Here is a 21,178-nt window from a genome sequence, read left to right on the forward strand (position 1 = left end):
GGAATCCTATTATTGGTTCATCTTTCACTGATTGCTATAGTCCTTCAGCCAGACTTGATGTAAAAGTCAACACAGCCTGATTAGTAATGCAGATCAAATGAATTTAAGATTACCAGACTTTTGTTTTATCTTCCCAGATTAAAGAATATGAAAAGTTGGACTCTGAAGAGGAGAGACTTAGTCGCAGTCGGCAGATATACGATGGCTACATAATGAAGGAGCTCCTGTCATGCTCACATGTAAGACTGTCAAAAAAAAAAACCTGTCAAAAAAAACCTGTCAAAAGCCTGACTGGTAAAAGAGAAAGCTATTCAAGCAGGTATCAGGCTTTTCTTGGTTTGTAAGTGCTGTGGTGCATAGAACATACCAGCTCAAAGCAAATGTATTAATGCCCTGTTATTCTCCACAGACACCATGATTCCTCTACTATTTAACTTTCATTTTAAATATAGTTTTTAGAATAAAGGGTGCAGAAGGTTGGGACATTTTAATTAGATTGCACTTTGATTTACACATTACTGAGGAAAACGGGAGACGATAATTTGGATGCTTTGTGCTATAGACATGTAAGGTTCGAGGTTTGACCCATACCTTGCATTTATATGTTGTACTGTGTGTTTTGTAGCCCTTCTCTAAGAAAGCGGTGGACCATGTACAGTCTCACCTGGCTAAGAAACAAGTGCCCCCATCACTCTTTCAGGTGAGAGACATTATGGAAAACTTTACCAAAATAATTTTAAATGTCTGCAGCATATAATTTGAAGTATTCATTGCAGTGTCTATTCTATATTTTATGCCTCATTCCACTAACTTTGTAGTTAACATCTGTTGACCCTCAGATTTAGTGACTAACTAGAGGTAAATTACATGTAATACCCTTTTTTTTTTCTTTTTTTTTTTTAATAATTTAATTCTAATCAGTGCAAAGCTCTACATTTCATGTATTGATTTGGACTTGTGTTGTGCACTTAAGCTGTTTGCTTATTTTGTTAAACAGAATCTGGTATTTTCCTGGAAAAAGATATAATAGCATTTTGTAGAATAACCTTTCAGAACATTGCCACTTTTACAAATGTTTGTTTGCTATTTATTTGTATTTTTAATTTTTATTTTTAAGAAATTTGCTTTGTAAAAAGTACCTATTATGACATTTATAAAGTGAGCCGTTTAAATGTATAAAAAGAGAAACACGTCCTGCTTTTTATGCACCAGCCAAAGTGCAACTGCAAAACAGCTTTTTTAATCATATCTGCTGCAATTCATTGTTTGTCTCTAATCATTTCATATGGTTAATTATCTAAAGTAGTATTTTTGAGTATTGGCTATGTGAAAGGAATGTTATGATTATAATAAATGTGCAGACCTTTGGGCCATGTTTGAGAAATAATAATACAAGGTCACTATTAAATTTTTTTTTTTCTAGCCATACATTGTTGAAATCTGTGACAGCCTGCGAGGAAAGATCTTTCAGAAGTTCATAGAAAGGTGTGATTTCTGTTTTATATAAATTTTTTTGCTATTGCTTAATTGTTCCTGTTACGTTTCTTTTTTTTATTTCTTTCTACAATTAAACCTGCTTCTCTTTTCTATAGTGACAAGTTCACTCGTTTCTGCCAGTGGAAGAATGTAGAGCTAAATATTCATGTAAGTTCTTTGTTGTATTTTTAAGATTTTAAGCAGTGAAGCCATGCAATTATGAGACACTTAGAGGAAATGCTAATTATCCCATATTTTATGTAAACTTTAGCCTTAGGGGATACATTACAGCATAGTAGGTGACAGTTAACTAATATTTAGATCCAGCCACATGATATTGTTTTCCTGTAGTAAATTGTCTTAACATGACTGCTGTGTGTATGTGTAGTTAACGATGAACGACTTTAGTGTTCATCGGATCATTGGTAGAGGTGGATTTGGAGAGGTGTATGGCTGCAGGAAGGCAGACACAGGAAAAATGTGAGTACTAGGGAATAAAGCAAACATTTTAAAAACATTGAATGAAGTGGAAACATTTTCTTACATCACTGCTCTGGTTTCTGTATGCCAGGTATGCCATGAAGTGTTTGGACAAGAAGCGGATTAAGATGAAGCAGGGTGAGACTCTGGCGCTCAATGAGAGAATCATGCTGTCGTTGGTCAGCACAGGGGTGGGTTGCACAGACTCTTGTAAAATAAGGCTGCTTTTCTCTAGAATGAAAAAGTAGTGTGCTTATTTTATTTTTACTGTCTTTTAACATGTGTCTCTGTCTCTCTCTCCCACTCACTTTGTCTCTGCATTTAGGACTGTCCATTTATTGTGTGTATGACTTATGCATTCCATACGCCTGATAAGCTGTGTTTCATCCTGGACCTAATGAATGGTGAGAGCGTCTATTTCTTCATGATTCTTCGCATGCCATTCACTACCCTGCTTCTCAGATCTCCCTAAGCAGGATGCTAATTCCCAGTAGGATTACGCTAATATAGATTTTAATTACAGGCATCCTGTGGAATATTACACAAGCCATTCTTAGGCACACATGCGTTGACTTTTGTTATAATTAACTCCACTCTGCTTGAACGTTAACTTTATATCAAGATTGGAAAATGTTCAAAATAGGCCTGAAAACAATGGTGTTAAGTTAAAAGTTTCCTAGAACTGCCTTCAGCACAAGTCAAATCAGAAATCCTTCTGCTGGGTATTTTTTTTTGTGACTGTTTAATTAATTATTACATAAAAACTGACACTATATGAATTGTAATTGATCAAATGATTTTAATTTACTGGTTCCCATTCTTTTTTTGCAATGGTTCTTTAAGAATAGCTAATATAGTATTTAAAATGTACATTTTAAGTGACATTTCAGTGTTGTGTGTGTTGCAATAAAGTATGCTGAAAACATGAAATTATGTTTTAGGTGGGGATCTCCACTATCATCTCTCTCAACATGGAGTGTTTAGTGAGAAGGAAATGCGCTTCTATGCAGCAGAAATTATCCTGGGTTTAGAGCACATGCATAATCGTTTTGTTGTCTACCGTGACCTTAAGGTAATGCTTCTAGAGGGTCTCTCTCCTCAAGATCTTTTAGCTAAAATGTTTTTAGTTGTTGTTTCTTCTCCCCCCCAACTTAAGACATCTTGATCTCTGCTCTCTTTTGTTCATTAGAAAACACTTTAGTAGTTTGAATTAAAAACACCCTATCGAGAGAAATAATCTTTATTGCCCTTTCATATATAACTTAAAAAATATGTTAAACATTGTTCATGCTCAAGTCACATCATTAGACCTCACTCACTACTTGATAATGTGCTTTTGTAGGGGGAGGGCAATCTATTTTGACACAATGATGTGGTATACATTTGGAGTAACTGACAATATTGCAGTGCAGATTGGAGCAGCCCTAATTATACCGGATTCTTACAACAGCATTGTATTTATTAGATTTCTTTTTTCAGGAATATACACCCTGCTTTTACCCAATTTAAGTTCCAACTTTAAATAATCCTAGCAGTCTACATAAGCTATGCGCTTACCAAGTCATTTTAATTTGATACTCATTTGATGAGCATTTTGCCAGTAACATTTAGATTAAAGTAAACTCCACAAATACTACTGTGGATTGTATGTAATGAAATGCTTCAGTCTGATGATTAAAATTTGATTGCAAGATCTTAATTGCATGTCATGCGTGACGACGTTGCAATTATAAAACTTCAGCTTAGCAAATTGAATACAGAATTTTTATTGTCCTAAATATTTATTCATGCTGCCTGACAGCAGCAAACATTCAAATAAACAAAGCAGCAATATTTGGCTTTAGTGGTTTTAGTTTGTGAGTGAAGGTTGAGATTTTAAAGACACTTGTTTACTTACAGAAATACCTTAATACAACTTAATACAAATAGCTTTCATCAGGTTAACTTGATTTCAGCCATGAAGTTTAAAATGAGACAAACAAATCGTACAATGCAGAGTGGCAGTACAGTGCAGAAATGTCTCCTCAATAATAGGATTGTGACTTTTTAACCTTGAAAACATTTGGTTGGTCCTTGCATAAAACTTGCATTTAAAAGTGAAAAGTAATCTAAAGAAACGTACCCTAAAAATGTTTGTATTAGATTTAGGTGTACTATAGCTTTAATTATCTGAATTAATGTCAAAAAGATAGGTGTGTGTGAGTGTGTGTGAGTGTGTGTGAGTGTGTGTGAGTGTGTGTGAGTGTGTGTGAGTGTGTGTGTGTGTGTTTGTAGTAATAATAATAATTATAACTGGAATATTCTTTTTTCTTTTTTTTTTCCCCTCCCCTTTCTTAGCCTGCCAACATCCTCTTAGATGAGCATGGCCATGTTCGCATCTCTGACTTGGGCTTGGCCTGCGATTTCTCTAAAAAGAAACCCCATGCTAGTGTGTGAGTGTTCATAAAATATTTTAACATTTAACTTCTCAAACTCCTGGATACTTTCTTTTTTTTTTTTTTTTTTTCTTTCGTATACAGTGTACATTAATACTAACTTATTTTGTTGTTTTCTGTAAATAGTATGTTTAAAACGTACACTCAGAGCATTTTATTGGGAACACTATACGAATACCTTCCCCTAGATGTCCGTACAGCAGAGTCCCTGACTATCTTCAAGCGACGACTAAAGACCTACCTCTTCCTGAAATACTTAAATTAGCACTTTCCAAGTTTGTAGAATTCAAGGGTTATATTTATATTAAGTTTGTAATCTAGCATACCAGTGTAGATTTATTCATTACTAGAGACTCAAAAGCACTTTTGTACGTCGCTCTGGATAAGGGCGTCTGCTAAATGGCGCAAATGTAAATGTACCAGCTTTTTTTGCTTTAAAAATAGTCTTTTTTTTTTTTTTTTTTTTTTTTTTTTTGTGGTATGGATTACACAGGATGTTGGAAACATTCCATTGAGATTCGGGACCATGTAGACATGATTGCTTCATGTAATGCCTGCATTTTTCCATTTTCATGCTCTGAATCACCTGTTCTATCAAATTGCAAAGGTGCTCTATTGGATTCAATTGTGGTGACTGGAAAGGCCATTCATTGTCCTGTATATGAAACCATGTGTAATATGACTTTTGCTTTGTGTCATGGTGCATTATCATGGTGAAATACGACTAAATTGTGTTTTGAGTGGATGCAATAGTAGGTACAGTGCGGAATTCTAGTGGTGATTCATTGGCATTAAATAGCACATACCACACCAGTACAATGAATTGAATAACCTGGTCTGTAGACTCAAATTTTGGTCACTACTATTTTTGTGCCTAAAAAAAAATCAAGATTTATCTGACCAGGCTTTTTTCAGTCTGACAGTGTTACCCAGATTACCTTTTTTTTTTTTTTCCCGACAGACATTGAACAGGATAAGGCCTTGGGCTGTTCCTCGAGGTCTGACATGTGCAGTTTAGGATACCAATCTGGCTACTTTATTTTGTTGAACCTTCTCACCAACATTTCCATTTGTCCTTTGGCAGACACCTATTCCAGAGAACCTCATAATTATTTATTTATACTTTCTACTGTGTAGTTGAGGTATAAGGGTGCTGCTCAAGAGTAGCAGCTTGATGCAAAAAATCCAAATCTCAACCACTGAGCAGCCATTTCCCTGCAGCAGTGTTTCTATCTGCAGAACTGCTGCTTGCTCGAGTGGTAGTTTTTACTTTATTCTTCATTCTGACTAAACTCCACAAATTGTTCTATGTAAAAAGTTTAACAGAGATCATCAGTTACAGAAATCCTCAAACCAACTCATCTGGGACCAACACTCGTGCCACAGCCAAAAATCACCTCAGCTTACATTTCCCCCATTCTGCTGGTTGATGAGAACATTACCCAAAGCTTCTGGCCTGAATCTGTATGATGTAATGCAACACACTGCTTTCAAACACAATTGGCTTGTTAGATAATAGCATGAATGAGTTATTGTACAGATGTTCCGACTAAAGTGTTTGGTGAGTGTACGTTGGGGGAAATAATTATTTGATCCCCTGCTGATTTTGTGAGTTTACCCCCTTACAAAGAAATGAAGTATTTGATCCTGTATCAACCAGCAATAATTCTGACCCTTATAGACCCAAATTTGTCCTGAACTTGTAGGAAAGAGCTCCTAATATCAACTTGTATATAAAAGACACCAGTCACAGAATCAACCTCTTCCATTCAAAAACTTTCCACCACTATGGGGAAAGACCAAAGAGCTGTCAAAGGACGTCATGGACAAGATTGTTGACCTGCACAAGGCTGGAATGGGCTACGAAACCATCAGATTGTTGCCTTGGCAGTATGTTTTTGGTCATTGGCATGCTGGAAGACCTGTCCATGACCCATCTTCAGTGTTTTGGCTGAGGCCAGGAGGTTCTCACCGAAGATTCTGCAGTGCATTTCCTGTACCCTTAGCCGAGAAACAGCCACACAACAGAATGTTTTCTCCTCCATGTTTGACAGTGAGGATGGTGTTCTTAGGGTCATATTCAGTATTTCTCTGCCTCCAAATACAACAAGTCGAGTTGATGCCAAAGAGGTCTCATCTGACCACATCACATTCTCCCAAGCCTTCTCTGAATCAGTCAGGTGTTTGTTGCCAAACTTCAGACCTTGGTGTTGCCAATGGTTTTCTTGGTGACCGTCATCCCAGCTCCTTTGAGATCATTAACAGGCTCCTCCCATGTAATTCCGGGCTGATCACCCATAAGGTGACATTTTGCATGGAGCTCTAAAGCGTGGACAATTGACTTGCCTTGTATTTCCTCAATTCTCTATTCATCACTCCAACAGTGGTCTCTTTCTCACCAAGCTTCTTGCTTATTGTCTTGTAGCCCATTCCAGTCTTGTGCAGGTCTACAATCTTGTCCCTGATGTCCTTTGACAGCTCTTTGCTCTTGCCCATGGTGGTGGAGAGGTTGATTCTGTGACGGGTGTCTTTTATACACATAAGTTGATAGCCGGATTTTCCTAAAGGGACAGGACTCGTATGGGTCTGTGGGAGTCAGAAATCTTGCTGGTTGGTAGGGTATCAAATACAATTTAAATTATAACCTTTCTTAAATGTTTTTTTCTGGATATTTTTTTTTATTTATATTCTGTCTCGCTGTTAAAATAAACCTACCATAAGAATTTTAGACTGTTAATTTCTTTGTAAGGGGTAATAATTTTTTCCCCCACTGTACATCACTGTACGCCTGACTGATCATGACACTTTAAAGTGCAAAATGTTAAATGTAACCCCAATCCATTCATCCTCGCCCAAACCTCCCACCCTGCCTCCATTTCATCATCTGCTAGTTAATCAGGAGTCAAATGGATTGGGGAGTGGAAATATTATGGTCATGCAAATGTGTCGTATTTAAAACCCAGCTTAGTTTGTTATTCAATATTTTGTAGTGTAATTTGTAATACATTTATGATAAAACCCTGAAGACTAATTCATGAAATAAATGGGATTTTTTTTTTAGGGGTACCCATGGCTATATGGCACCAGAGGTTCTGCAAAAAGGGACAGCATATGATAGCAGCGCTGACTGGTTTTCACTTGGCTGCATGCTGTTTAAACTTCTGCGAGGGTAAGAACCAGTATTTCCCTTTGTAACTGTGAAATCATGAATATCTCAGTGTGTGCCACTGTCTTTATTTTTTCACTCTGTCTGCATTTTGCACTGTGTCTCTTAAACCTGTTTGATGTGGGAAGTAAAGTTTAAATGTCAGTGGTCTCAACATGGAGGTCAGCTTACAGACTTCACAGAGTAGATTGAGGGAGTAGGTAGGTGAGGGGGTGGGGACTTTTAAAACCAGCTGCTGTAGCAGTTACTATGGAGGGAGTAAGAGACATGAGCAATCTAATGTGGTGGAGTATGGCTTACCTGTTCACCGAGAAAGGGGGGTGTGTGTGTGTGTGTGTGTGTGTGTGTGTGTGTGTGTGTGTGTGTGTGTGTGCGCGCGTGTGTCTGTATGTGTGTGTGCGCGTGCAAATTTGCATTTGAAAATCAAGGGATTCAAAGTAACATGTATAACAGAGCAAACGTAATACTATTGTCATTGTTGATTTTAAATTGTAACAGTGTATGTGATCTATGTTCAGCATCTTTGTAATCCTATGTACCCATAACTACTCTGACTTTCCTTTTCTGTATTTGCTTGTATGACTTGCGGTGTGTTCTGTGCTCATTAGATTAACAGGTTCTTTGGCTTTTCACAGGCACAGTCCATTCCGGCAACACAAGACCAAAGATAAACATGAGATTGATCGCATGACACTTACTATGGTAAGCCACTTATTTTATTATTTTTGAAAATTCACTTTGTTGTTCCTTTGTATGCTATTTTTTTCTGTCAAAATAATTTTAAAGGCTCTCTGTAAAAATATATATTATGTAATCTTAATATAAACATAAATGGATCGGAGCAACTTCACAAGGGGCAAATTGTGATCGACATCTGGCTCAGAGTATCTCTAAAACGGCAGGTCTTGTAATGTATTCTCAGTATGCAGTAGTTGGTACCGACTAAAAGTGATCCAAGGCAGGACAACTGATTATGGGTTACCAAGCCTTACTGCTATGCATAAGGATTGAAAGCTAACATATTTTCCACTCCCCAAAGAGCTGTTGAAACCGTAATAAACTGAAAACTTTAATACTGGCTATGATGCATATGGGGCTTTTTAACTACAATATGGGCATAGTGCCCACATGAACCCTAATCCACCACCAAAAACACCTATGATGGGCACAGGAGCTTTGATGTAGTGATGTAGCTTCTGGTGTAGAGATGGTACCAAGATGCACGGTGGGGAAATGTATTGGCATTGCACACTGGGGAAATGGAACTAGCAGTTCTGTTGTCAGCCAAAACTGCATTGATCCAAGAAGTCACACAAGAATGACCAGATTGATTTGAACATACAAAAGGGTTTATTAACTCTTGATAACTGAGGTAAACAGGTAAGCATCAAAGATCATGTAATTTCTGAAGGAAGTTGCTTTTATAAATATTTATTTATAAACATTTTGTTGATTATTTCAGATATGCTATGTATTGCATTTGCAGAAACATTGGCTATAATCTAGGGGAATTATGTCTAATTTGTGTGATTGGAATTACTCAAATTTTCCTGTTCCCTTTAAGAATGTAGAGTTGCCAGACTCCTTCTCATCTGAACTCAAGTCTCTGTTGGAAGGACTGCTACAAAGAGATGTGGCTAAGAGGTTGGGCTGCCAGGGTCAGGGGTCAGTGCATTACTTTATATTTATTTTACACAATAATCGACCAATCCATCACCCTGTCCTACTGTCTAGTTGGCAAAGTTTGCATTTTTAAATAAAGTTATAAGGTATATGTAATAAAATGAATGTGGTGTATATTTTGACCTGACTATTCACTAAAGCACTGACACCCTGCTGGTCAGAGTTATTGGTGTTGTCTGATGTTTTTTTTTTTCTTATTCACTGGTGCACCCTGTAGTGCTTCAGAAGTGAAGGAACATCTGTTCTTCAAAGGAATCGACTGGCAACAGGTCTATCTCCAGAAGGTAAGGCTGTAGGTGCTGCTGCAGTGATCCTGATGTCAGTGCTTTGTATATTTGACCTTTTTCGCAGTAGATTTGAATTCAGTACATTTCATATTTTAAGTGTTGAATTCTGATTATTTTCCAGATTTTGTATCATCTGTTTTAGGGGTCCAGCCACCATAACCCCTAACCCTATTTTTTGTAATCAATAAAAAATGTTTGTGTTTTTCTTTTGTAGTTTTAGAATTGGATTTTCCTTTTTCCTTCCCTTTTTCATTTTAATTCAGTTTTATTTGTATAGTGCTTTTAACATTGGGCATTGTCCCAAAGCAGCTTCACAGAATAAAAATAAAAATATTACTTTTACATTTATGAATGAATTAACCCAACTTAGTAACTTCATGTATCTTAGAAAGTTCTTGCTGAACCATCTTCAGCAGCAAGTGGTCTCCAGTTGAAAAAAAAAAAACAAGAACCTGGTTACCCTGAGGAGCATGGTTAACTTGACAGAGGGGTTTGGCATCAAGGAGAGAGAAAAAATTCATGCATAATTAGTTGCGCTTATTGTTACATAATAGTTAAGAACGCCGTGCAGTATAATGAAGATGCAGGTAAGGGATCTCAGGGATATAAAGTGGCCTGTCACACCACAGTCAACAAACTTGAGTGAATGTATGAGAGTGTGGAACAACAGCAACCAAAACAGCAGTTCACCAAAATACCACATATTTATGATCCCTCCAGATCTGCTTCTTTACCTAAGAAAAAACTATTTACAAAGGCTTGAATAAAAACATTTTTCCAACCTAGACTTAAACTCTAAAATTGTGTCTGTGTCCAGATCACTAATTGGAAGCTGTTGCATAACTGTGGGGCTTTGTAAGGGAAAGCTCTGCCCTCTGCTATAGTCTTTAACATTCAAGGTACCAACAAATAGCCTGCACTGAAGTAGGCATGGCGGATCATAATCGGCTAAAAGCAAGCTGAGATACTGTGGCGCGAGGCCATTCGATGCTTTATGTTTTAGCAGTAGTATGTTATATTCAATGCAAGATTTGATTGGGAGCCAGTGTAGAGTGAATGACAGTGGTGCTGTGGTCATATGTTCTAGTTCTGGTAAGGACTCCTATTTATGCACTCACTAGAAACATACAGACTGTAAGGCATTGCACTAGTCCAACCAAGATGTAACAAAAGCATGAACTAGTTTTTTGTAAATCATGTAACAATATCATTTATTATTGCAGCAATATTTCTGAAAAAAAGCACCCACTGTCTAATGTCCTTTACAGATTCCTCAAAATTATTAAGCTGATGTTTCCCATTCGGCTTTTCTGAAACATACAACTGTGCATCATCAGCATAGCAAAGGTAGCTGATGCCATGTTTCTGAGTAATTTCACCATGAGGTAGCATATAAAAAGGAAAGAGCAGTGGGCCTTGCAGAACACCAAACTTTACCTCAGTAAGGGAGGAGAACTTAACATTTTTATTCACAAATTGATATTGATTAGTTAGATAAGATCTGAGTCAGAATAGAGCTGTTCCTTTCATGTTAGCAAAATTTTCTAGTTTATCAAGAGAAAAATTATGATCAAAGGTGTCAAAACTGCACTAAGGTTCAGCAACACAAACAAGGAGACACAGTCCTGATCAGAGGCTTATAGCAGTTCGTCTCAGTGCTATGATGAGGGCTAACTCCTTTCTGATACATTTCATGAATGTTGCTCGTATGTAAGTATGAGCATATTCGCTGTGCTACAACCTTTTCCAGGATCATCTAATTGAAAGCGAGATATTGAGCTATATAGTTGGACAGCTGACCGGGGCCGGGGTCAGGTTTTTTTTCGAATAAACTTCATTTTATGCTAAATATATATGCTTGGTTCAATTCATGTTTTGTCTGAACTCCTGATCAATAATAGTTTTATTGATAAGTGCTGTTGACATTTAACAGTACTATCCTCAGATCAAAATTACAGGCTGTTTATTCAGTTTTGTCAAATGTAATCTTAAGTTAGTAAAACAAACTTTCTGAGAATAGCAAAATTTTGGTTTTGCTTGGGTTGCAGACTGCATCATTATTATAGACCCTAAATGACTATTCATTGCGGCTAGCAGATGGTCGGTTTAGCTTATTTGTCTGTTCTCTGGCATTGGCTCTGAATTGTCACTGGTTAACTAGTCCTGTTCTGATACTATGAGCTATACTGCAAGAATGTCCCACCATAACAGGCCACCCTTGCCCACAAAATTCTTCCAATTATTACAATACAATATATTACTTAGACATTCAGCAGGTCAAAAATTATAACCTGTTGTAAGCTACATTTCCACACTGCATTAGGATGGAGCTATAGCATATTATGGCATCGGACATTGTCTTAGCTAATATACACATCTAAGCTTTTTGTTCAAAACATAGTACTAAGGCCTATTGGGCCTTACAGTGGCATTTTTGGGTAACATTGTAGGCTGTATCTTGAGAAAACTGAGGCCTATAACTGTAATGATGGACAAAATGTAGAAGCCTAAATCAGGATCATAGTTTTGTTGATGTCTGTGAAATTTGGGACGTTGTTGTGCGGAATACTACCAAGTTCAAATAGCTGTTTATCAGAAACCCTAACTTTGCTATAATTCATCTTTGTGCTAATCAGAAGGATTTTTTTTTCTCTTGAATAGCAGTTCCCACTAAGGACCCTTTGGTACAGAAGTTCCTGCAGTTGCTTGATTTACAAATGGGATCATGAGAGAACTTCAGTTTCTTTTTCATTAATCTATTTTACAAAAGAATCTAAAACATTCTTAAGATGGATTTTGTGATCTTTTTGAATGTTGCTAGGAGATGCATTTCCAGCATATCAAAATTGTCCACTAGTCTTGTAAAATTGCATAATGCAGGATGCATATTAAAAAGGGCTTGCGATAAATTAATAAATGTAATACTTTACAAGGTTTAAGAGGGATGTAGGGAAGAAACTGAACACATGACTGGACACGGTTGAAATTGTTTGGACATGGGGTATATCGATAGGAGAATGCTAAAGATGGAGCCGCCAGGAAGGAGAAAAAGGGGGAAGGCCAAGGAGGAGGTTCATGGATGTGGTGAGGGAAGACATGTAGGTAGTTGGTTTGGAAGAGGCAGATGTAGAGGACAGGGGGTATGGAGACTGATGATCCGCTGTGGCAACCCCTAATGGGAGCAGCTAAAAGATGATGATTCACATGATCTATTTAATACAATCTCCTTGAGGAATGATATCTGCAGGGTGCACAAACAGCATCATTCCGAACACCCCAGCGCAAAATCATGGGATATTTTGAGGTATCTCACAAAAGTGAGTACACCCCAGTAAACATAACTCTCCCATTCCAGCAGGTGGCAGCAGACTGTAGCAGCACCTAAATTGGGAAACTTGGAAGAGCTTGAACCGTGAATATATAAAGCAAGCAGTGTTTACAGCTGCCGTGATCAATACTAACGGGTTTGTGTAGCCTTTTTTAATCATGTTTGCTAAGTTGCAAAGTCAAGAGCAAGAATGAGAGCAAGTACCGAACAAAGGGCCTCATATATAGGCCATCGGCTGCCCTGTTTTTTTAATATCAGCATTATCCAGAAAAGCGCTCTCTCTCTCTCTCTCTCTCTCTTAATAATATACTATACTATATTATAGAAATAAAGCTGATATTTTAGTCAATGTGCAGCTTGTATAGTAGTACAGATTTATTGTCCTTAATAAAATATCTTAACATTACAGCCATTATTGTAAAAATAATTGGCAACAAAAGTGAGTACACCTTAAGTTAGCTAGTCAAAACTGTGGCCAAACTGTCTGCATGTCAGTGTTCAGACCTGAACCCTATTAAGCACCTGTGAGGATTCTCATGTGGAAGGTGGAAAAGCGCCATGTGTCTAACATCCATCAGCTCTGTGATGTCATTATAGAGTAGTGGAAGAGGATCCCAGCAACAACCTGTGCAGCTCTGCTGAATTTCATGCCCAAGAGGATTAAGGCAGTGTTAGATAACAATGGTGCTCACACAAAATATTGACATTTTGGACACAGTTTTTACATGTTCACTTATGGTGTACTCACTTTTGTTGCCAGTTATTTAGACTATAATGGCTGTATGTTGAGATATTTACTGCACATTGACTACTGTAAAATATTTCCAATTTTCTTTTCTTTAGTATTTTGCCTTTAGAACATGTGAGGCGTGTACTCACTTTTGTGAGAGACTGTATATTTTAGGGGTATAATGGTACACAGAATTCGATGTTTTGTACCTACCTCGGTTTTTAAGTCACGCTTCAGTACAATTTCGGTACATTTAGGGGGAAGAAATGCACGTTGAATACGTTTCCATGGGCACTCAGATTTTTTAACTATATTCTGCATGCAAAAAGGATTGCAACTGAAAGCCCTGTACCAAAAGTTTCAGTATGAATACGTGTACCGTTACACCAATGCAAAACAAAAATTTGCTTGTTTTTTATTTTATTTTATTTTATTTTTTTTTATTTATTTTTTTTTTTATTATTATTATTAATATTAATGCAGTTTATTAATGTTAACATTTGTGGACATCGAGTGAAAATACTTGGTTAAATAATATACAGTGAGGAAAATAAGTATTTAAACACCCTGCTATTTTGCAAGTTCTCCCACTTAGAAATCATGGAGGGGTCTGAAATTGTAATCGTAGGTGCATGTCCACTGTGAGAGACATAATCTAAAAAAAAAAAATCCAGAAATCACAATATATGATTTTTTAACTATTTATTTGTATGATACAGCTGCAAATAAGTATTTGAACACCTGTCTATCAGCTCGAATTCTGACCCTCAAAGACCTTTTAGTCTGCCTTTAAAATGTCCACCTCCACTACATTTATTATCCTAAATTAGATGCACCTGTTTGAGGTCGTTAGCTGCATAAAGACAACTGTCCACCCCATACAATCAGTAAGAATTCAACTACTAACATGGCCAAGACCAAAAAGCTGTCCAAAGACACTAGAGACAAAATTGTACACCTCCACAAGGCTGGAAAGGGCTACGGGGAAATTGCCAAGCAGCTTGGTGAAAAAAGGTCCACTGTTGGAGCAATCATTAGAAAATGGAAGAAGCTAAACATGACTGTCAATCTCCCTCGGTCTGGGGCTCCATGCAAGATCTCACCTCGTGGGGTCTAAATAATCCTAAGGAAGGTGAGATATCAGCTCAGAACTACACGGGAGGAGCTGGTCAATGACCTGAAAAGAGCTGGGACCACCGTTTCCAAGGTTACTGTTGGTAATACACTAAGACGTCATAGTTTGAAATCATGCATGGCACGGAAGGTTCCCTGCTTAAACCAGCACATGTCCCGGCACGTCTTAAGTTTGCCAATGACCATTTGGATGATCCAGAGGAGTCATGGGAGAAAGTCATGTGGTCAGATGAGACCAAAATAGAACTTTTGGGTCATAAATCCACTAAACGTGTTTGGAGGAAGAAGAATAATGACTACCATCCCAAGAACACCATCCCTACTGTGAAGCATGGGGGTGGTAGCATCATGCTTTGGGGGTGTTTTTCTGCACATGGGACAGGGCGACTGCACTGTATTAAGAAGAGGATGACCGGGGCCATGTATTGCGAGATTTTGGGGAACAATCTCCTTCCCTCAGTTAGAGCATTGAAGATGGGTCGAGGCTGGGTCTTCCAACATGACAATGACCTGAAGCACACAGCCAGGATAACCAAGGAGTGGCTCTGTAAGAAGCATATCAAGGTTCTGGCATGGCCTAGCCAGTCTCCAGACCTAAACCCAATAGAGAATCTTTGGAGGAAGCTCAAACTCTGTGTTTCTCAGCGACAGGCCAGAAACCTGACTGATCTAGAGAAGATCTGTGTGGAGGAGTGGGCCAAAATCCCTCCTGCAGTGTGTGCAAACCTGGTGAAAAACTACAGGAAACGTTTGACCTCTGTAATTGCAAACAAAGGCTACTGTACCAAATATTAACATTGACTTTCCCAGGTGTTCAAATACTTATTTGCAGCTGTATCATACAAATAAATAGTTAAAAAATCATATATTGTGATTTCTGGATATTTTTTTTTAGATTATGTCTCTCACAGTGGACATGCACCTACGATGACAATTTCAGACCCCTCCATGATTTCTGAGTGGGAGAACTTGCAAAATAGCAGGGTGTTCAAATACTTATTTTCCTCACTGTATAAAAGAATAAAATAAAAAAAATAAAAAATTTAATGAATCTAATTAATGCAAAACACTTTTGTTATATTGATTAAATTGCATAATCACTTAAATTGGTTTAAATATGAAATATAATAAAATTAAATTAAATAAATGGAAACATTTGATTAAGTTAATTTACATTTGTTGGAGCACATTTGTGTAATACAGATATTTGTGTTTTACATTTAATATTGAATTTTCTAAAGATATGGTGTACCTACTGTAACTGTTCCACTTATTTCAGCATAACAAATGTCTTTATTTCTTCCATCCGTCATTCATTTATTCAAACTCTCTCAGGATTTTCACATTTTAAAAAAGATTTTTTGAAGCTCTACATAAAATGCTAATGAATCCATTGCAATTGCATTTGGTACACGTGTACCGAACCGAAAGCCCTGTATCGAAAATGTTCGGTATGAATGTACCGTTAGACCCATAAGTTCTTATGAGTGTAACTACATTTTGTGTATTGCTTTGTGTTGTGCTGTGTTTGTCAGGAAAAGTATTTTAATGGTGGCTGGGTTTCTTCAGAGACATGACTGCTATCAGGCAGTCAGGTTTCAACAGGCAATTCACACAGTCTTGTTCTATCCTCCTAAAAAAAAAAATTTCTATAGTCTCTTTATTGTCTTTTGGAATTGATCATATGAAAATATTTTTAACTGCTTGGATCTCACAGCTCACCATTTGCAGTTACATTAATGGTTATGCTTGGTTGCAGTATTCTCCACCACTGATTCCTCCTCGTGGAGAAGTGAATGCTGCTGATGCCTTCGACATTGGCTCTTTCGATGAGGAGGACACCAAAGGCATAAAGGTACGCCATCAAAATTAAACCAAAAACACTTTAGTACTTACTCAGTGTATTGTTGAATAATTTGAATAATGATAGTCTTTGTCTTCAAGCCTCCCCATGTATGTTTTAAAGATTTTTTTCTTTTCAAACTTAAACATTAGTTGAGCAATAGAAAATAGGAAACTCTAATGTATTTTTCTCTTTTAGTGTGTCTCATGTGAGCTCTAGTGAAGTAGAACAAAAGACTGTTTGTTGCACTTTGCAAGGGCTGCAGAAGTGCCTAGCAACATGTACCTGTTTGCTAGGGGTCATGTTTGTTGTTCATGTGTCTGTTTTGTATTAAAACGAGCCATACACTTTTCAGGTTCTCTTTTTGACTTTCTCACTATGACACAGTCCTGTATGTTTAGTGCTAACTTCAGGCTTGCCTGAATTCTTAATAAAGCTGTGTAAATGGTTTTTCCCATGAGAGCCTGCTGGCATATGCCAATCGCCTTTTTTTTTCCCTTTATTTCTTGAATGTATTCTTTTCTCTGGTTCTTGTTTTCAGCTGCTGGACAGTGATCAGGAGCTCTATAAAAACTTTCCCCTGGTGATCTCGGAGCGCTGGCAGCAGGAGGTGGCCGAGACGGTGTATGAGGCAGTCAACAGTGACACGGATAAGAACGAAGCACGCAAGCGAGCCAAGAACAAGCAACAAGGCCATGAGGAAGGTAAGGTTCTAACATGTACACACACACTGATCAGATTGCTATGTCTTTGCTCTCTTGTAAACAAGTTTGCTCCATCATGTGGAGATTGCTGGCTCAATTCCTGATGATGCCACTTTGGGGGGTGGAATCTCTCTGCCCCCTATGAATCACACTTTACAATAGTGCTTTTTTATTTGAGAATCACACTACATGTGATTATTATGAATAATATTGATGTTTTTGAATGTTTGACATAATCTTAAAAATTCATTAAGGCATTTTCGCTATTGTGAAATAATAAGCAAAAACAATGCCCGTCCAGCACAGTTGCAAGTAAAGGCAGTCTTTACAGAAATCTTAAAAAAAAAAAAAAATTTAAGTTTCCATTCATTTGCATACCTAAGAGGCTGCATATCTTTTGCAATTTTCACGCGAACACATGCGCGCGTGCACCCACGCTCTCACACTCACAGTCTGTAGTGATTACTTGAAATGGTGTAAAAACCTCCAGTGAGTATAAGTGCTCGAGAAATCTTTTGCTTACTTATATCTTAAACCCATATGTTTTTAGTGCAAAAAACAGGAACTGGAATGACCTTATTGTGTGTTACAGTGCCTCGGAAGGATTTAATTCAATTCATTTTTATTTGTATAGCGCTTTTAACAATGAACATTGTCTCAAAGCAGCTTTACACAGATAATGCTGTGATTTAAAAATGAATGTTCTTTATGAGTAAGTTTGTCCCTGATGAGCAAGCCGGTGGCGACTGGCGACTGTGGCAAGGAAAAACTCCCCGAGATGGCATAAGGAAGAAACCTTGAGAGGAACCAGACTCAAGAGGGAACCCATCCTCATCTGGGTTACACCGAATGTCCATTTGTGGCGGGTATACAATGTTGCGGGGTGCAGTGATGATGATCAAAAGCGAAGTGTATTTCTGAGTCAGTGTAGGAGACTGTTGACATCAACTACAGTCCAATCCAGGCAGGCCTGGATAAAGTGGGAAGATCCACGGGGGGGAGAGGGGCAGGAACAGTGGTCACTGGAGCCTCAGGAGCATGTTTAACTCGACCGAGAGAGAGAGAGAGAGAGAAGAGGGTGACAGGAAGAGAAGGATATCGATTATTAAGTGTACCTATTGTTGCATGAGAGTTAAAGTCACTGTGCAGTTTGGACTCCGGCAAGACTCGCTATGGCAGCATAACTAAAAGGGAGAACCAGAAGGCAACACAGACATGAGGGATCTCTGGGATAAGAGACGGCCCACCACACCACCATCAACAAACCTGAGTGAACACGTGAATGTGAGGGGACGACAGCGTACAAATATCCCAGTTCACCAAACACTCTATATCAATGTTCCCTCCAGATCTGAGCCTTTACCTGAGAAAAAATCTACTGATTAAAGGCTTGACTGAATAAATATGTTTTCAACCTCGACTTGAACACTGAGACTGTGTCTGAGTCCCGAACACTGGTTGGAAGGCTGTTCCATAACTGCGGGGCTTTATAAGAGAAAGATCTGCCCCCTGCTGTAATCTTCATTATTGGAGGAACCAACAGATAGCCTGCACCTTTTGATCTAAGTAGACGTGGAGGATCATACTGGTACAGAAGTTCACTCAGATACGGTGGTGCGAGACCATTAAGTGCTTTACATGTCAGTAGTAGAATTTTATAATCAATGCGAGATTTGATTGGGAGCCAGTGTAGACTGATTAATACAGGGGTGATGTGGTCATATTTCCTAGATCTAGTGAGGACTCTTGCTGCTGCATTCTGAACTAACTGAAGCTTATTCATGCACCTACTCGCACACCCAGACAGTAAAGCGTTACAGTAGTCTAATCTAGAAGTAACAAAAGCATGAACTAGTTTTTCTGCATCCTGTAAAGACATCATATTTCTAATTTTAGCAATATTTCTAAGGTGAAAGAAGGCAATCCTGGTAATATTATTCACGTGAGACTCAAAGGAAAGACTCGAGTCAATAATCACACCAAGGTCTTTGACAGCCGTACACGCTGAAACAGAAACACCATCCAGAGATGTTAGGTAATCGGAAAGTTTGCTTCTAGCTGCATGTGGTCCTAGTAAAAGTACTTCCGTCTTATCTGAGTTTAGCAGAAGAAAGTTATCGAGCATCCACTGTCTAATGTCCTTTACACATTTTTCAACATTGTTAAGCTGATCTCTCTCATCTGGCTTTGCTGAAATATACAGCTGTGTATCATCAGCATAGCAATGGAATCTAATACCATGTTTATGAATAATTTCTCCAAGAGGCAGCATATATAAAGAGAAAAGCAGAGGGCCTAAGACAGATCCTTGAGGAACACCAAACTTTACCTCAGAGAGTGTGGAGAACTCACCATTAACATCAACAAACTGATAGCGATCAGTCAAATAAGACCTGAGCCAAGAGAGAGCCGTTCCCTTTATTCCAACAACGTTCTCAAGTCTAGCAAGCAGTATAGTGTGATCAATGGTGTCAAAAGCTGCACTAAGGTCGAGCAAAAAAGTAAGGAGACAAAACCCTGATCAGAGGCCAATAACAGGTCATTTACCACTTTAACTAGCGCCGTCTCTGTGCTATGATGAGGCCGAAATCCTGACTGATACATTTCAAAAATATTATTCATAAGTAGGTGTGAGCATAACTGCTGTGCTACAACCTTTTCCAAAATTTTGGCTATGAAGGGGAGATTTGATATTGGTCTGTAGTTGGACAGCTGACCTGGGTCAAGGTCAGGTTTCTTAATTAGGGGGTGGATAACTGCCAGTTTGAAGGATTTTGGTACAAAACCAGTGCTAATGGAAGAGTTTATTATTTTTAAAACAGGTTCAATTACCTCTGGAATTATCTGTTTAAAAAAACTTGTAGGCAAGGGATCGAGAATGCAGGTTGATGATTTTGATGAGGAGATTAATGAAATTAAGTCATTCTCGTGAATGAGTAAAACTTTGTAATTGATTGTCTGTTATAATTACACTGCTGTCTACAGGGTTACTTGTAAAATAATTTGGATTTATATTAACCGTCTGGATTTTTTGCCTGATGTTTTCAATTTTATTATTAAAAAAGTTCATGAAATCATTAGTACCTAATGCATGTGAGTGCAGTGCTTTTAATCCCTGTTAATTTTGCTACCGTGCTGAATAAAAATCTAGGATTATGCTTGTTATTTTCTATGAGGGTGGAGAAATATGCTGATCTAGCAGCACTAAGAGATTTTCTATAAATTAGGAGGCTCTCCTTCCATGCTATTTGAAATACTGTTAATTTTGTTTGACGCCATTTACGTTCTAATTTTCGAGTGGTCTGTTTTAAGGTGCGTGTATGATCATTATACCACTGTGCTAATTTTTTCTCGCTGATCATTTTGGTCTTAAGGGGAGCTACATCATCTAGGGTATAACGTAATGTTGATTCTAGGTGTTCAGTGGCCCAGTCGAGCTCTGCAGGGTCAGAAGGAGATCTATCTAATATCGTAATTTCTGGAAGATTGGTAATAAAACGCGCTGCTGTAGCTGACGTGAAAGTACGCTTAACACGATAACGTGGTGAAGTAGTAATGCAATGACTGAGGCAAATTTTAAAAGAGATGAGATAATGGTCTGAAATAGCTTCAGACTGTGGAATTATGACTACGTTTTTTATTTTTAATCCAAATGTTAACAACAAATCGAGAGTGTGTCCACCACTATGAGTGGGTCCTATAACATTCTGATTAATTCCAACTGAATCTAGAATGGACACAACAGCTGCTCTTAAGGAGTCTTCCTGATTATCAAAATGAATGTTAAAATCACCAACAATTAATGCTTTGTCTAGAGAAGTAGCTAAATTTGTGATGAAATCTGCAAATTCTATGAGAAAATCAGAGTAGGGCCCTGGGGGTCTATAAATAATAATTAGTGGAATTGTCTGA

The 21,178-nt window shown here is 37.9% G+C and overlaps 1 protein-coding gene across 1 annotated transcript in view; it reads left to right on the forward strand.

The window, feature by feature from the left end:
- Positions 1–21,178, forward strand: part of grk3 (G protein-coupled receptor kinase 3) — a 68,908-nt gene that overhangs the window by 37,678 nt on the left and 10,052 nt on the right. Inside the window, exons 4-18 of the mRNA XM_083569104.1 lie at positions 138–239; positions 626–700; positions 1,424–1,485; positions 1,593–1,644; positions 1,865–1,956; positions 2,048–2,147; positions 2,282–2,360; positions 2,898–3,028; positions 4,294–4,388; positions 7,453–7,560; positions 8,193–8,259; positions 9,122–9,222; positions 9,458–9,524; positions 16,479–16,574; positions 17,104–17,266. Of these exons, the coding sequence (XP_083425230.1) occupies positions 138–239; positions 626–700; positions 1,424–1,485; positions 1,593–1,644; positions 1,865–1,956; positions 2,048–2,147; positions 2,282–2,360; positions 2,898–3,028; positions 4,294–4,388; positions 7,453–7,560; positions 8,193–8,259; positions 9,122–9,222; positions 9,458–9,524; positions 16,479–16,574; positions 17,104–17,266 (1,390 nt within the window). The remainder of the gene's footprint in view (positions 1–137; positions 240–625; positions 701–1,423; positions 1,486–1,592; positions 1,645–1,864; positions 1,957–2,047; positions 2,148–2,281; positions 2,361–2,897; positions 3,029–4,293; positions 4,389–7,452; positions 7,561–8,192; positions 8,260–9,121; positions 9,223–9,457; positions 9,525–16,478; positions 16,575–17,103; positions 17,267–21,178) is intronic.

This window comes from Silurus aristotelis (assembly GCF_946808225.1).
Source record: "Silurus aristotelis genome assembly, chromosome: 18".
Taxonomy (NCBI): Eukaryota; Metazoa; Chordata; class Actinopteri; order Siluriformes; family Siluridae; genus Silurus; species Silurus aristotelis.